The sequence below is a fragment of the Prinia subflava genome, chromosome 5, assembly GCF_021018805.1.
Source record: "Prinia subflava isolate CZ2003 ecotype Zambia chromosome 5, Cam_Psub_1.2, whole genome shotgun sequence".
Classification (NCBI taxonomy): Eukaryota; Metazoa; Chordata; class Aves; order Passeriformes; family Cisticolidae; genus Prinia; species Prinia subflava.
In genome coordinates this window covers 57,295,908-57,314,439 of record NC_086251.1, presented here as the reverse complement: position 1 = coordinate 57,314,439, position 18,532 = coordinate 57,295,908, and the positions used below count along the sequence as shown (strand labels likewise).

At 41.8% G+C, this 18,532-nt stretch overlaps 1 protein-coding gene across 1 annotated transcript in view; it reads right to left on the bottom strand.

Moving 5' to 3' along the window:
• The window catches only part of KCNH5 (potassium voltage-gated channel subfamily H member 5), a 152,120-nt gene that overhangs the window by 29,686 nt on the left and 103,902 nt on the right, over window positions 1–18,532 (bottom strand). The window contains exon 9 of the mRNA XM_063399554.1: window positions 9,437–9,689. Within this exon, the coding sequence (XP_063255624.1) occupies window positions 9,437–9,689 (253 nt within the window). The remainder of the gene's footprint in view (window positions 1–9,436; window positions 9,690–18,532) is intronic.

The following is an 18,532-nucleotide window of genomic DNA, read 5'->3' as shown; positions in this document are numbered from 1 at the left end:
CCCAGAGACATCCCAGCTCCGTATTTTAGCAGTTATTAAAAGAGAACTCAAATCAGTCCTTCAGTGGCTATTGATTTCAGGCACCTCCAGCAGCCCCTTGGTGAAGGTTAGGGATGTTATCATTTTGGCAAAAAAGGTAATGAATTTTCCTATTTCCTCTTTTTAGAACTTTTAACATTTTGCTCCACTCCACTGTGGAAACACAGACCAGAGGGGTAATCTATCCAACCTCATTACTCTTAGGGGTCAGAGGCTCTACTTCTCTATTTCCATTTCTGCTTTTGGTGTTGTATCCAGTCAAACATATCTAACATTTCTCAGGCAGAGTGAAATAAAATGTGCAAGTCCTTATCTCCCCTTCTCTGTTTTTATTTTCTAATAAATGTCTCTATAACAGAATCATCCCTCAGAAAGGTTATAACTGCATCTCATTGAGCTGCTTTTAAATTTAAATTTTTTATGTTATTAAAATTAGCTACAATACATAACACAGCTGGTATTATTTATAAAACAAAGTACTTTAAAATGTTTACCTTAATACAGAGCATTTTCTAGTAACATTCTAATTTATCCAATGCACTCTTTCGAAATTACCTTTTGCAGTTAATTGTCCTTGTCACTACTTGGAGTTCAAAACCCAGTTTACAGACATACTCAGCACGGTTACATAATTTATAGAAAACAGACCATTTCTGAAATGCAGAAAATTGCTTAATGGATTTGCTCTCTGAGGTGGACACAGGACAGAGCTGAGTCCTGCTTTCAGTGCAGAGTGCAGTTAAAAGACAGTGGTTTTACCACTGAAATGTGAGCAAACCACTTGTTCTCTTCTCAAATTTAGGCTAAAATTTAATTATTTAACAATTATAATTATAAATCATAATTATTAAATAATTAAATCATAGTTTTAATTGATAATGTTTCATTAATATTTAATAATTAATTTAACCAAGAAGTTGAAAGCAGTGGATGCTGACCCCAAAACTCAGGACAAGTGTGTTACAGAATCTGGACAGAAATCATGGATAAAAGGAACCAGTGTTCATAAGCATGAGAAGATCTTCTCAAGTGTGGCAGGGAACTGCACTGGTTGGGACTTAAAGGCTGGGACACGATGAACTGAACTTCTTCACTCTTCCATGAGCCATCACTTACTGGATCTGGAGGGTGAAACTCTAAACTCCTCTTACATTGTGGTTTATACTCTTCAGAAAGTACAAAAATCTTGGAAGCCTTTAAGGGATCTTGAATTTGACATTTCCCACACACACTTCTGAGCTTGTTTGCTGGTTATAAATGTGCTAAGGAATGTACAGAATGGAAACAAAACCCACCAGATTCTCCAAAACAATCCATCTTTTTTTCATAAATACAGAGATTAATGTACTATACTTTATCCCTACTAACTGCAGTTCACTGTGCAGAGAGAGGTAATTATTCACTCAGGACAAGATCAGATGTTGGGAAACAATTCTTAGCGGGTGGTGAGGCACTGAACAGGATGCTCAGAGAAGCTGTGGGTGCCCCATCCCTGAAATATTCAGGGCCAGGCTGGGAGGGGCTTTGACCAACCTTGTCTAGTGGAAGGTGTCTCAACCCATTGTATGATTCTGAAGTTCATTTTACGCACTGCAACTAAATAAAAACAAGATTTTCAGGGTTGCAAACCAGAAGATTTAACTGGCTAGGTCTGACACAGCTACCCAGAGACACATACAAGTATTTTTCACTTGCAGGGGATGTTCAGAGCTCCAGGGAAGGTGCTGCTGGGGCTGAGCTGGGAATGCAGAGATGCTGATGCAGCCTGCATAATTTCCACAGCTTCTCTCTGGAGATTTATTGAGGCCTCAGTATATTCCCTCCCAAATCTGCCCTGAGTCCTGAGCACCTCCTGAATAGAGGCAAAGCTGTAGCAAACCCTCCTGCCCCAGCTCACAGTGCCTGAAGCATTGCTGGAAGAAGGAATGCTGTAAATTAGAGTGGGAACTACTTGCATACATTTTACACATCACAGAATCTCAAAATTCTTTGGGTTGGAAAAGACCTCTAAGCTCACCAAGCCCAACCATTAACCCAGCAATGCCAAATCCACACTAAAACATGCCCCCAAATGCCACATCTATAGAAGTATGGAACCATTGGGTTGGAAAAGACAACTAAGGTCATAAAAATTCAGATTTTGTAACTGAAAGGAGTATGGACAACAAGAGGACATGTGAAAGGTGTTGGTGGCAGGCATAATTTCTGCTGAAATAGCTACACTGCTATCATTCTAAATACTATGTATGCCTGCCTATACATAAAATATACATATATATTCATGCATATTCACATAAATATATTTAGTGGCAATCATATTGTATGCAGGTGTATAACAGCTCAGGATATTTCTATGTCTTCTTCTGTCTTCTATATTCTGATAGCCTTGACAAGCAGATTTGGGGGGACAGATGTTCTCTGCAGCCTTACACCATGGACTGACCTGCCAGTGTGCCAGACAGGAGTCCATGCCTGGACCTTTCAGGCAGAAAAAATCTTTAAGGCTCCATGGAACCCCCCATGCAGGAGCTTGCAGATGGAATGAAAAAGTGCTCGAACTCGGAAACACTCTTTTTAAATAGCACCTCAGAACCCACACGTGTATTTATGTAAAGACAAAATTCATCCTCCTTCAGATGGGGACAGAAACTGAGCTAATAAATATCCTAGCAGACATAAGAGCTTGATGGATCCTTTGGAAGTAAGTTAAGGCAAGCAGTTAAAGAATAAATTCTTGGTGGGATTTAGCACTGGGTAAAAACACATACAGGGGACCAAGTCTTCTTGAAGAGGTGATTTTCTGTGCAGTCTTAGCTAATAGACCAGCTACCCTTTAACCATTTTAAAATACCTCCAAAGCCTCATCAGTCAGGCCAGCACGAGGCAGACATGATGAATTATGTTGGCTTTCCATCAGGATGCTCTCAAATCTTACATTGCTTATGAGAAGCAAAGGCTGATGTTGTTTGAGGATCAGTAAAACTGTACCACAGAGAGAAAATGTTCATCCAATCAGCTCAAGTGCCAAATACCATGAAGTGATGACAGCATGCACACAAGTGGAGGCTATAATTATATATATTGGTGTCTATATCCATACAAATTCATATTTCCATGTATCTGCAGTGAAACCTCCTGCTGCAGGACAGACATGTCCCAACCTGATGTGGAAACCCAATGAGCAGGGAGTGAATCAGCTCCTGGCACCCAGAGCAGCCCCGTGATGGGCCAGTTCTGCACCTCCTTGCCATGGCACACTGGGACTGGCTGCACAGGTTTACAAAATCATACAATATATTCATGGAATAGAATCCATCTCTGGCTACTAAACACAAAAGATTTCCCTCTAGGTGAAATACAGCCCAGTGGAGGGTTGGAAACATTTAGGGAAAGCATCAATTTTCTTACTTCACCTTCCTTTCTCCTGCACATCTGCTATTGACCACTTTTGGAGACAGGCTGCTGGGCTGGCTGGATTTCTGGGTGTCCTGGTTTGAGACAAATTTGTGAGGAAATAAATTTGGGAAAAAATTATCCCCTATTTTTCCTAAATTTGGGAAAAATAGGAGATACCACCCCAAGACATTTGGCTTAGCTGAAATGGTTGTTTCTGTCTAAAGAGGTTATCTGAAGAAGGTGGGGGTGATGCAGTGGGGAAAATCCATAAGGTGCACTCCCCATCTGGGGCATCACTGCAAGGGCAGCCCAAGATGTGCAGAGATGATACTGAACTCTGAGAGCGGTCTTCTTGCCCCTGCCAATGTTTAATCCTCAACTTCAGTCATTTTCTGGGGCATCCAGAAGGGCCAAAACTTCCTTGAGAATCAGATCAAAGCTGATCACTGTGCAGCCTATAAATCCACCTTGATGGGACTGCACATGAAAGGGCAGAAGGACAGGAGCAAACAGCATTTCCAGCCTCTGAAGCATTGTTAAAACTGTCAGGAAAGCAGCAATGACAAGACCAGTGCCAAAACCCTGGTCCATGCTGGCAAAGGTGCTTTGCATTATTTAACACAGTGCAACCTTCCCCATCTGCACCTGGAAACACAAAGGAATTGACCTTTCCTCACCATTCAGGACTGCTGCAAGCAGGGCTCAAAGTCCAGAAAGATTTCTTTCCTCATCTCTCTCATTTTTTAGTGCAAGTATCATAGTGCCTCACATCCTTCTAGAAGCCCCAGCTCCTGGAGACAGGTTATTTCCATTTTGATTTGATAGAGAAATAGGTTTCTATCCTTCCTGACTGAGGAAATAAACCTGAAAGCATGACCATTGCTACCACCTTGAAAACTCGTAGGGCAAATCAGATTGCCTCAAACTGTTAGTCTGATTTAAAAGAGCTGTACCACACAGTTTTTGAATAATTTTCCTATTCTTGTGTTGGCAAGACTTTCGAGTTTTGGCAGTGAAGCATGCAGGTCTAATTCAAAAACATATCAATTCAGAGAAAGGAATCTTTCTGACTCTGGAGGCTGTGGATCAAATCTGTAACACACTAGCTGGCACTAAATTGAGATTGATGTTTCTTATCATAATTAACCACCATGCAGAGACACGAAAATGAATTAAATTTACAAAATAATATGAAAAATTCAGGTTTGTCAGTAAGAACTAATGTCTTTTGAATAAGCATCAGTAGGACTAAATCTTACAATGGCACTGAAGATGTCAGCTCAGACCTGCAAGATCTGACTGATTCCAAGGCACTTAAGAAGAACTGCACAGTGCAGACCAGCAAATCACACTTGTTTTCAGACCAGTAACCCTTCAAATATTTTGCAAAATACTTTCAGATTCAGCACTTAAAACCCAGACTAAATCACATTAATTATATCAGTTCTGCTAGCTGAAAAAAAACCCCAACATTTTCCTCTATGAAAAATTTTCCTCTTAGTTAATTTAGAGCTTTAACTCACTGGAACACAGGGGACTTTTCCTATAGATGAAATAGGACATAGCCTGCTCTGTAAATTGCAACCAGGTGCATGCTACTAACCTGGGGAAATGTTCACAATTAGTCTGCCTTGGTTGACTTCACGTGGAAAACAACAGAAAAGTTCAGTATAAATTAGCAAGAGCTGATTTGACACAGGGGCCGATTCTGCCACCTTCGTTCCACTTGAGAAGAAACCCAAGCTGTAACTAAACAAATTAAAATCAGGGAATTAGCCACTAATACTGTGAGATGGAACTGGATTTCATGTCACAAAGTGCATCACATGCAGGGTTAGCCTTGTCCTGCACAAAGCACAGGCCTGGCTGCCCAGGAAATCCAAAGTGCTGGTGCATGGATACCAAATATCATCTTGCTAATGCCCATGGATGAGAGCTATGGAGCTCCTGAGATTCCTGCTCACCCAAATGGGAGCTTGCTCTTCCTCCAAAGAACTTTTCTCTGTGTGATTTGGTGGGAGACTCAATCTTTTGACCTCGAAACACAAGTAGAATTAAGAGCAGAAAAAGACTCATCCCTGTTTTCACCTGCCATACTAAACTCAAGAAGACACTTGCTTTACTCCTCTGATACTGCATCATGTCCCCCTCCCAGATAAAAACTTTGGAAATGATTAATGAAGCAGACCTTTAATAAGGTCTGGTTTGTCTAATAACAATTAACAATGGGTTACTCTGGAATTATATGCAGAACATGCTGAGAATTAACATATAATACATGTTAATTATGATAATAATAACTGAAATACTCATAATAATAACTGAAATAACTGGATACTATGAGATCAGGGGCCCTAAGTGTCGTTGAAACATGAACTATTAAGTTTATATTCTTTCTGACTTGAGTAACACACTGAGTTCACTCAGCAGCAACCCCCACCAGGATTTCACTGCTCAATAAATTTTTATCGCTATGCAGCTTGAGCAGTATTTTTGATCAATTCCTACAATCAACATCTGAACGCGGTGGGCCATTATTTTTCTGCTGAAAAAAACCCAACTTCTTTCAACCTTGTTAATCAATATGCCCCGTTTAAGTCACTGCACAACTTGCACAGGCAGCTGTGCAAATAGCAGGAGCTGGAAAGCGACTTTGAGAGCCACTTGGTTGGTGTGTAACTCCTCATCAGGAGCAAATTCAGGTTAACTGCAGCAGGGTCAATTATGAGGTGCCCTCTGGTAGCTGGTGCCTCTTTTCATTAGCCTGGGGACTCCAAACCCCTGGTCCTCCCTGAGATCCTCTGCTGGTAACACGTCCCTGTGCAGAGCAGTGGCAGATAAATTGTTTACTCCTGCTTGAGACGGTGGAAAATTACTGACGTGCCTTCTCAGGGTCACCTCGCTCGCTGGGAAAGTTTGGATAATTAGAGACAAGGCTGTTTGCCCTTCTCCATTTGCTTGGCAACTGCAGATGAGTTATGTTCAAATGCCCCTGCCTCCTTTTCCCCAGTGGAGCAGCACCCCAGGACCTGCAAAAGGTGGGACACTGCCCTCGAGGAGGGGAGGTAACTAATGAGGGGGACTTCATGGGGCACGTGGCTATCTCCATTAACAAGTCCTAAAAACTGCAGGTCTACAATTGAAGTCGTTCTCTGACTGTTACTGTTTCTGTAATGCTGATTACTGCAGCAGCTGGGCGTTTAATTATCCAAAAATGAGAACAAAATCAAACCGGGGGGGACACAAAATGTCACAGTGCTGCAAGTTGCCCTGTCAATCACCAGGCTCCACCTGATTTCAAGCACAGGAAACACCAAAGCTGGTGGTGTTGAAGCTGGGAAAATGCTGCTGCAAGAAAGGATGGTTGTTTCATGAAGGTGGAAAAAAAAGAAAAGCACCCAGAGGGGATGCCAAGCCTCCTGAGGACACCACTTCTGCAGGCAGGGAGCCTGGATGTGCCAACTCACCGTGGCTGTCAGGCAAGGGAACCTGATATGGGAAGATGGACAAAGGGAAAAAGCAGGAAGATCATGGACTGATTCCTGCCAGGACCTGAGGGAGGATGAAGCCCTGCACGTCACATGAATGTCAGAGACAGGACATGATGGTTCTTAACCTGTTTAAAGGGAGTCTTAACCTGACTCACTCTCCTAGGATATTCCACATTTAAAAACACATCACATCTGAAGGTGAGCATGGTTGACAAAAAACCCAAAACCCCCCTTCTCCATCTCTCTTTCTTTAAGCAAGGCAAATAACACATTACTCTATTGAACCACACTGCACTATTATTTCCTCTGCAAGGAGCAGAGGCTGCAGACAGCATGTCCTGTTCATTCCTGCTCTCATAGAGGAAATTAATGAGGACAAGTTTCCAAAGGATACTTATTGCATTTCCTCTGCTCTAGGTCACTGCTGGGGGGTGGAGAAGATGGACAGACTGGCAACACAATCCTGTGAGTTGACTTTCCCTGGGAAAACCAGTGTGGCTGAATGCTTGGAGCATTCAAAGCAGGTACTGAGGTTTTCCCATTAGTCAGTTTTTTTCAACCTGGTCTCCCCCTTAGGCAGAGTCACATTGCTTGTGCTTGAACTTCTCAAGGCAGAACAGATCAATAAAAATTATGTTTTTCACTCACTGATCTGCAGATGCTGTTTCAGGTGCCGCAGCTGCCACTACAAATGTCTTTGCAACTACATCTGGGAGAGATTTTCTTCCACAAGTGAATTTTGAGGACATGATATCCCACAATTACTCAGTTCACTATTCTGCTAAATAATCTGTCAGAGCATGAAAAAACTTTTCAGTGTGTTCTAGGACTAGAGGAAGCAGTTTATCTTGCTTTAAGCTACATTTACACCTTCTGCCAATCCCTGTAGTACATGATGAGCACAGCTCTGAGTCATGGAAGAATTGAAGGCACTTTTGGTAATTAAAGGTAATTCATTTAACCAGATATGGTTAAAAGTCTCTCTGGTCAAATGGGGATTAACATAGATACTAGATATAATACATCTAAAAAGTAGAAGCAACAATTTCTTACTGCTGTGTCATTCCTAACACACAATATTCATTAATAAATGCAATCAACTTTTGCATGTAATTCATTTAGTGATAGCTCTTAGTTCAGTAAATTACATATTTATTGTCTTCATTGTAAAAACCACTTATTAGTTTAAATACTGCTACTTCCTCTTAAATCTTTTGTTTTTTAAATAATTGTAAGCAAATATAAGATATCATCACTGAGATTAATCATAAAAATGAAATGGTCCAGTGAGCTGGAATACAAGAAATAATTTCCTATGGAAATTGTTGATTTAGGAGCTTTCATTGTATGACTTCACATCTGAATATGGAAACAGATTCATTCTTACACTAAATCTTTTTTTTTTTTTTCAAACTTTAGTGTACACTAGAATACATAAAGGTGCAGCAGGTATTTCCAAGGAGCATGGATGTGTGTTTTCCTGAGCTCATGCTCCAGCTGGGAGTACCAAGTGATGCCCTAGGGGCAGCTGTTTCCATCCCACCGCAGTCCTAGGCAAACACACATTTTTAGGGAAGTCAGGAGCCCTCTAGAGCCACCCTTAGAGGGAAGAAGCAGCTCAGACCTTCAGTGGGGTCTGACAGCTGACCCAGGACCAGGAATCCACTGGATCTGCCCTCAGGGAGTGACAGCTCCAGCTGAAGAGAAGGCAAATATTCAACAGGATATGACTTCTACAGTAAATGGGTCTATTTTAAACAGGCAAGACAGGCTCTGGGTAGTTTTTCTGCAGAGCCAGCAGTTTTTCTTTCTCATAGTTCTGCCTCTGAGGAGGACTCCTACCTCCACACCAGTGCTGACCCCTCAGTTCCACCATGTGCCACACCTTTCCCAATCCCATACAACCTAATGAGGGTCTGCACTGGGCTCTTTCCCAAAACCAGACAGCACAGTGGAGTGACAGGGTGATTTACCTACATTACCCCATTACTCAGACTTGCCATGACTGTGGTTTGGTATATGGTGTAACCCCACCCCTTTGCAAATTCAGATCAGACTCTTTATTTTCTGTAAAGCCAGCTCCCTACAAACAAAAGATTTTGCCTCCTTGCAGAGACTGTTTGCAGGTTTTTTTCTGGGCTAGAACACAGACAAATGAAAATCCCAGTGCAAAGGTTAATGTGGAAATCCTCCTGAGGGAGTGACATGAACCAATGTGCATTTCCTCCAGCAGGCTGTTTAAAAGATGTCAAGCACACAGATGCCATTCTCCTCTGCTCAGAGACACTGTAGCTGTGACCAGCGAGCCATACTGGGCAGAAAGAGCACTCCCACTGGCACAAAAGAGGAAGGATTTGCTTCCAGAGAAGGATCTCTGGAGACAAAGCATCTCCATCTTATGACAACTGCTGGCCTCCCGCAGTCCCAGCCGATGTTAGCGAGACTCTTTAATATTCAAACCCCAGCAAAAGGAAAACACACACACAAGCGCTCCTGCAGGATCACAGTACCTAAAATAGCCACCACCTCGTCGTCCTGGATGACTTCCAAGGATCCTGAGACCACAAAGCAGAGGGCATCCACGCTTTCCCCAGCGTGGTAGATGAGGTCCCCCGGGGCACAATGGATGGTCTGGAACTCCACGGCCAGGGCGCGCAGGCAGCCGTCGCTGGCCAGCCGGAAGGCGGGGTGCTCATTGAAAACCTTCCTGTTCAGGTGCACACAGATGTCTGCTCTCATGTCCTTTGGGCAGATTGAGAGCACCTGGATGAAGGAAAAGATGGAAAAAATGGTCAGCTGGGGACGTGGCACCAAGGCCACCACTGGATGAGATAACCGGATGGACGGGTCTGATGATGTGCCTGGGGGGAATCTGAAAATCCATCCATCCATCCATCCATCCATCCATCCATCCATCCATCCATCCATCCATCCGTCCGTCCGTCCGTCCGTCCGTCCATCCATCCATCCATCCATCCATCCATCCATCCACCCACCCATCCATCCATTCATCCACCTAACCATTTATCCACATCCATCCATCCACTCACTTATGCATCCATCCACCCACCCATCCATCCATCCACCCACCCACCCATCCTTCCATCCACCCACCTATCCACCCATCCACCCACTCATCCATCCATCCATCCACCCATCCATCCATCCATCCATCCATCCATCCACCCACCCACCCACTCATCCATCCATCCATCCATCCATCCATCCAGACATTTCATAAAGCTTCTGGTGGGAGTCTCATCCTGATTTGGGGTAGTCTTTTCCCCCACCCATCACTTCTCCACCCTTTCACTTTGTCTGGAAGGGTGATGTGGAAGACAGGCCTGTTCTGTTACGTTGTGCTCACTCCCAACAGTTTTCACACTCATTTTCCAGGACTGCAGGTGGGAATGCTCTGTCCTGTCTGTGGGTGCACCTCCAGACCTGGTGCCCAGACTATCTACCTGCTGCTCTGCTCAATCCCTGCAGGAGCACAGAACAGACACACAGAGCTGAAGGAGCTCAAGGACATGCAAAACCAGACCATCCACAATAGACAAACACCACATTTCATTCACACTCAGAAAACTCAGCTTTCAGAAGCCTTGATGTAGGTGACCACTTACCAACACACGTCCAACCACACCCAGGGCTCAGTTTCAGTGAGATACACAAGGAATTACCTGCCCAGGGGGCTTACAGGCTAGAAAAGCCAAAGAGATTGGAGGAAAAAGAACTATAATGAAACCTCATGAAATGTAAAGTAAATGTGAGTGAAGAACTGTCCACTATGAAGACATCTTCACTGTGGATCAATTAAATAAGACTTTCAACTGGTTTCTTATTTTAAATAGCTTTCCCTATTGAAACAAATAGGCCTGATGAAAGAAAGTGAAAACCTTTGGGTCTTGTTGGGTTTGTAAACTGTGTGTTTAATATTTGCACACCCTCCTAAACACACTAACATCCTCATAGCCCCAAAATGCACAGTAGCTAATTGCACTGAGAAACAGATAAAGCCTTTTAATGTTCTTCTAGGATAAATGATAGAAAAGAGCATGAGACTAGGAGCACCCTGGAAGTCTCATATCAAGAAGATTGCAGATCAATAGTACTGATTAATTTCTCGTTGTATGGAATTAATCTGGCAGCTTGCTCTGCAGACAGTGCAGGAGACAGGGACACTGGGTTAATGAGTTGACTATCATGGAATAATAGCAGCGAGAGACTCTGGTAACCCTGACTAAGCTTTGAGGCAAATGGTCGTGTTACTGAACTCAGGCCACGATTTTAATTTCTGTTTAGTGCAGGAGAGGTATAAAACAAATTACTGCAGAGCATTACTAAAGCTCTTAAAGCATAGAATGTGAAAAGAATAACTAACTTCTATTTTAATAATAATATTTAGTCCTTTTCTTATTTAGATAGATCAAAGACATAATGAATGCAGAAAGGTGAAATAGAAGTTACTCTCCCTTTCTCTGTACTATGACAGTGTGTGGTGAGAAGGGGCTACTGTAACCCTCTGCACTAACATCTTCCACTCCAAATGTTCCCATGAATCCCAGGATACCTGGTAAAATTATAGCCTAGAAGGCCTAAATTTAATGTTTTCAAATGCTACAGGGTATTTGTTCCAATGGGCAGCTACTCTCTCTTTCAAAACATTTTTTGTTTCTGAACTGATTTTTTTTTTAAATTTTCAGCCAACAGCCAGAGGATCTATGATCTTGTTGAGATAAAAAACCTGCAATAATAATAAATCTCTTCCACATGTAGGTGTTCGTAGACTATGACCAGTCTTTCAATCTTGAAAAACAAGAGAGACAGAAGATGCTTTTTCTGCCTAGCACTCAGAAGCACAGCCTCTCTTTGGAAACCTCCCCCTGCATGAGGTTTTCTCACTTACAACCAACTTCCCAGAGCTACCAGACAATTAGTTTTTACTTTAGTTTACACAGAACAAGTCAATTTGGGTAAATGATATTTTTCTGCAACAAAATGTTGTACAGAACACATTAAAATCCCCTGCATAAGTACGTTTTATCATAAACAAATAGTAATAAACACATTTGACAAGGCATATTCTCTGTAAGCCATCATTTGCATTAGTAATAGTATCTTGTCTGAGTCACTATAGACTATATTCTGTATCACATCTCCTTAATTTAGTAGGGGCAAATGTCAATTTTACAAATGTCTATTTACCTGAGTCATTCCATTTACCAGTAGAAATATGGGCACACCTTGGTTTTTTAGTAAAAAACCAAAAAGATTACTTTTGAGAGTGATTGTTTCACCTCAGCCTTACTTGTGGATCAAACAGAAAGTTTGTCTTTATTACAATAAAACAGAAACATGCCATCTTTCTTCATCTCAATAGTAACTTAATGAAAAATTCTGCTTTCTTTTCTAACATGATTGATGATTTTTAACATTTTTATCTTCTCTTGAGCCTGAATCACGGTTATAAGTTTTTTATGTCCCTTTAATACTTTCAGAAATTTAAGTGCTTTTGACTTAACAAGGCCACGAGCTAGGAATTCTCAAACATTGCTCTTAAGAAAAATGTCTATGTTCACACATGACTGATTACCAAATTTTAGCTTTTGAGCTTCCAAACTGCAGAAAAAAACAGTTAAACTGTTGCAAAGGTTGTTCCTGTAAGATTCTGAGATGTTCCAGGACCCTTTGCTTGTTTGGAATGTAAAATAATGGTGTCCCTCAAAAATAAAAGCCACTTGGATGCAAAGCAGCATACCATTTCCTCAGAAATACAGACTTAAATACAGAGTGTTAAAAGTGAACACTCAAAGAATTACTCTTTTTATAGACAAAAGCAGCATATCTATCATTACACACTTTAAAATTAAGAGACAGAAAAAAAATCCATTGCACACAGAAAAGCCAGTCTTAGAAAGCATAATTCAGGAATTTTCTGATGTTATGATAAAGTGATTTTCCTAATGACAAATCACTGTACAGAGATATATGGAGATATCAGTTACCAACGACATCAGCAGCAAATGAGTGATGATCTAAGAACAAGCCAGGGTAAAACGTGCTTAATTTGAGTTTTCTTGCCTGCTACATAGGCATTGACAACAGAAAATGAAAGAGATGACAAGTAAAACAAATATTTAACATTAGAAGATTTGGCAAGGCATTGTTGACTGCTATAAATGAATGTAGATATAGGTAGGGAAAGTAGAGCAAAGACAGATAATTGCAACATTCAGCTATGTGTTTGCTGAATGCTCCTCAAATGAGCACTTCAAATCCAGATGAATATTCCCCTGAAAATGACCCCTTACTGATAATATAAGACTTTGGACATTCTTACTGTGAATTGCTGTCACTGAGATCTCAGCATTTTTTAAGGCAGCATGAAACCAAAGAAATACAAACTGGTAGCACCATGGCTGTCCCTGAGTCCATATCGTGTACAAATGCACACATATGGGTGCAAAAAAAAATGCTTGAAATCAAAATATAAGTTAAAAACTTGATTGAAATTACTACCACTTCACATGGGCTGATTTTTTTGCCTCAAATATTTATCCCTGAAGGTCTCATTCAGTGTGTGTAGTCCCAAAGAAGATCTTGGCCAAAACTGATGAGTCCTTACTTGAGAACTGAAGGCAAAGTAGAAGTTAGAGTGGAGGAGGTTAAGTGAGGATCTAGTCCTTGCTGCCTGTGTAGCAGGATGTCCTAAAAAGAATTTAAAACCTCAGTGTGTTTTCCTTGTATGTGGAAGAGGACTTGGTGTCCCACACTGAAGTGGAGGTGCTTTAAACTCAGAATTTTGGCTTTCCTGTTCTCCTTGGGAATAGCTCATCCTCAAATCCTGCCTTCAGACCACATTGCTTCAGCCTGTCCCTGAGTGCTCACAAACAAGAAATTTAGGTTAAGGAAGAGGACATCCTGCAATGCTCAGTCAATCTTTTCACTGTGAAGGAAATGCCTCCAACACATCTTGCTCTCAGAACCAAAGCTCAGCTGGGACATTGGTGCTGCCCTGGGAGTCCTTTCGGCAGCACAGCAAAAACCACCAAGACAAATTTCTGAAGAGGAGATTCCCTTGGAGATTCCATGGCCTTGTGCAGTGAGGCCTGCAGTTTGTAAGGCAGGCAGGGTGTTCAGGCAATGCTTTGCTGAGTGAGGGGTTTGGAGCACTTGGATGGGGCAGGAGCTTTTGCTGCCACAGAATTTGCTCCGTAAGGAATCTGCAGCCACAAACCTCGCAGCCAGCTCTCCCCTGCGTGTCCAGTCAGCAGGAAAGAACAGAACCTTCTACATATCAGTGCAAAATCAGAGGAGAAAGCTGAATTCTACCCAGAGGAGAATCTTTGCTGGCTGTACCAACTCTGATTTCACCAGGAAGGAAGCAAAGCTCCCTGAACAGCACACAGGTGTAGACAAAGACCTGAACCACTACAAAGCTAAGGGGGCAGAAAGGAAAGCACAGAATAATATTTATCCCTTTCCCTCTTTGCACAGGAAACTGAATCTCCCCAAAGTCAGTGTAAAACAATTGCTGGGCTCTGCATTCACCAGCTGACACTCAGCTGATACAGACCCCAGCACAAGGACTCCCAAAGCAAAGACTCAGCAGCACATCATCTCTAGATCATCTCACATGGAAGATGCTGTCAGTGAGAGAATGGCTTGTGGTTGCTGCTAGAGATTGGGAAAGGCAGGAACCAGCTCTGGAAGACCCACAGGGAATTGGCACAAAACAACTCACAGTCTTTTCAGCTCAAGATCTGTAGGGGTAGGGAATTAAACCCCTCCCCAGGAGGTTTCATCTGATTTTTTAACTCTCCCATCCACTTCCTCAGCATGTACAGGCAGTTCAAGATAAGCTTCCTGAACAGCTCAAAGAGGTCTACGGGGAGCAGAGATTATAAAAATTTCAAACAAAAGCAAATGAATCAAAACAAAAACTGCACAGACTAAGAGCGTGTCCAAACAATATCTTTTAGGATGGGTTTACAGGTTTAAGTATTTGCTAAAAAATCTTCCCCAGCTGGAAAACACTACAGGATGGCTTAGCAGGTATTACAGAATCTGTTTAAGACTTGTCAACAAAAATGAATCATGAACATTAGCTATCAATCCTCTTTCAGCACATAGGATTCCCACATTTTGGGGGTTGTAGGTAGGGAACATATTGACTGATAACCAAACCAAGGGCTTTGACATTCCATGGTGTAATAACTAGGGCTGTTTTCTAAACAAATAACTGTAACAAACCAGAGGCTAAAAACGTCAGCTTTGAAAATAAAGAAAATAAACTCCTCCAACCTCAAACCCATTTGAGGCCACAGATAGGTCTTTTTATTTTGTGGAGAAAGGCCACTCTGGGTTTTCAGACATATTCAGCAGTCAGAATCAACATCAGCTCTTTCTAAAACAGCCACAATACTCACTAGGCAGCTGACCAAGTTACTCACATTTTTTGAAATATTTGGCTCATTTGAGCATGGAATTATTTTTCAGGCCTGGCTATGGGTGTTACATTCAGCACTGGATGGAGGCCAAAGAGACAAAGGTAAGAAAAGAGCTGATTGGCAAATCACAGCATTTTTCTGTAATAATCAGGTAATTTTGAAAGGATCTCAAAGATGATGTATGGAGCTGAGCAGTAATTAACCCTGCACTCATTAGGGTAGTCTTTAATACATCACTGAGTATCTTGGCACTAAGAACGGAATGTCAGCAGCAATGGTGGGCTCTGTTTTAATTGCAGTAAGATCCAAGGTCACTGGGATTTAAATGCCCTGAAATCGAGATCTGAAAATCACATCTAAGTTGAGTTTGGCTTGTTTCCTTATTAATAATATATGAGCTGAATCAGTGATTAAAATGGATAGATTTAGTGGTATCGCAACAAAATTAACTTGTTTTTTTAACCAGGTAACCTGTTAGAGACATTAAAAAACTCCCCAGAAATTGGCTGCAGAGTCCATTAAATTCAGTTTTGTCAACACAGATTCTGGCTGAGAGTTTGAAAATCAGGGCAAGATGAGAGACAACAACGTGTCTTTTAAAGAGTCAAGTGGTTCACCAGCACAGGGACCACTGGTCTGTCTAATGCATTGAAAATTGGCACACTTATAACATCCACAGATGACCCCAAGTAGCAGATCCCAGGCTGCCCAAAGGTTGCATACTTCAAGGTTTTATTGTTCTCAGTTTAGTTCTCATATCTACAGCATGCAAAATTATTGCACAGCCTTCTAACGGGGAAAGGGACAGCAAACTGCCAGGAAATCTATCTTTAAAAAACAGCTTTTTAGATAAAACAAGAAAAAACAAACATCAGAAAGAATGTCTCATACATCAAAGAATTTCTCAGTCACAACAGTTGCTGGCACTCAAGGTCACCCTTGGAAGAATGGAACTGTTCAGTGCACTATTTTATTTTGTGCTTCCTCTAGAGGAGGCTTTGTTTTCTCACATGCAGCATTATGTAAAGACACCCAAGGAAATGAAGGACAAAAACAGATGTGGAGACCTTGCCCAAGATGTGGTCTGGAAGTGACAGCCCCTTTGTCTGCTCCATCCCTTTGGTGGCAGTGCTCAGGAAATTGCCCAGCCCATCCACTCAGGGATTTACTCCCCCAGGAATTAAGCTCATGAGCTGCTCCATAGCCCTGGCATCTCCTCAGGCATGGCAAGTTCACCATTTATTCTGTATTAATCCAGGATATTACATCCAAGAGGCAGAGATAACTGTGAACACTCTTTCCTGGTCATGCAGAGTGCATGCAGGAGGCAAACAATCCATAAAGGGGAAGCAGAAAGCCCCACTGGTGCACAGGCCCTGCTCACAGACCCATGGGAAGGACAGTGAGATCCTGAGCATCTGTCCTGCATCCCACTCTCCAGAGATCCATGGATTCCAACTGCACCTAGCTCAGCTCTGTAAGGTGAGGCACAACTCATTCACCTCGTCCCAGTCTGTAAGGAACAACCAACAACCTCTACAGCCTCTACAACAGAACAAAAATACTTGTCTGAATGATTTTTACCTGCCCTTTCCAGCAGGGAGTTGTGTGCAGCTGTCACAGCCAGTGTTGTGGAAGCTCTCTTTGGCCACGAAGCTTGGCAGCCTTGTGCTCCTGGTCATCCACAAGGAAATCCAGCCAGCACTCATGGACACCTCAGGGTGATGGCACATGGCAGCCTGATTCCTCTTTGTTGGCTCATCACTAATAATTCCTACAGCTCTTGAAGCTCTTATTAACAGCAAACATGAATGAGCTGCACTGTCCTCATGTAGATTAATGTTTAATGAAGTTACAACCTGTGTCTATTTACCATAAACCCATCTCCTTTCTGAAAGCTTAGTGGGCCAGCAGTGAGTAATTCTAATGCTGTGTTACGTCCCTGTGATTTCCATTTCAGTCAGTGCAATGTGGAATTGCCTTTCATTATCCCAATTGCCACTGATGTTCAGGTTGAAACTAAGTAAGATGACTTTTTTCTCATTCAACCTATGGCTTTTCTGAAGGAAACTACTGTTAAAACATGACAGACATTTACTTAATTGCTTTCTGACAAATTGTAAGCCATACAACAGCACAGAGGTCAAGATGAGAAAATCTTTGGGTTTTACAGACATTTCAGAGTGTTATCATTAGATAAGACCTTGAGACATCTGCATGTTAGTTAATGGTTGTTCTGCTTGCCTGGATAATGACCTATTTCATACAGAAGAGCTAATATCTATACATTTCTCATTTGCTGCCTGGACATTTTAATAAAAACTACAATATTTGAATTCCGTGTGTTTCATATATCAAATTATTACTGCAAAGATTTTATTAGTCTACTTTAAAATGGTCATGTACACAGAAAGCACTGCCTCTTTTTTACCTCTCACAAAAATCCCCCAGGTTCTGATGGATGAGAGATACTGTTTAATGCATAAAGGCTTTTCAGTTTTGTCATGTTTTTAACCCTGCCCGTTATTAGATGAGTAACCCCAAAATCTGCATCATTAAACTTAAAAAAAATTTAAAGAAAAAATAAAATATCCCATCTTGTTTGAGCCACTGTTACACCAGGAGATGTGTCCATATCTCATCCCAGCTGTCAGAGGAGGGCTCTCATGTTTAAGTGATTTAAGATTATGGATCAGAGGCCACTTGCTTCCCCTTAGGTAATAATAATAAATATGCTAATGCTTTTAGTGTCATTGCTAATTCCTTGTTTGTGAGCACTCAGGGACAGGCTGAAGCAATGTGGTCTGAAGGCAGGATTTGAGGATGAGCTATTCCCAAGGAGATCAGGAAAGCCAAAATTCTGAGCTTAAAGCACCTCCACTTCAGTGTGGGACACCAAGTCCTCTTCCACATACAAGGAAAACACACTGAGGTTTTAAATTCTTTTTAGGACATCCTGCTACACAGGCAGCATCTTCACTTAACCTCCTCCACTCTAACTTCTACTTTGCCTTCAGTTCTCAAGTAAGGACTCATCAGTTTTGGCCAAGATCTTCTTTGGGACTACACACACTGAATGAGTCCTTCAGGGATAAATATTTGAGGCAAAAAATCAGCACATGTGAAGTGGTAGTAATTTCAATCAAGTTTTTA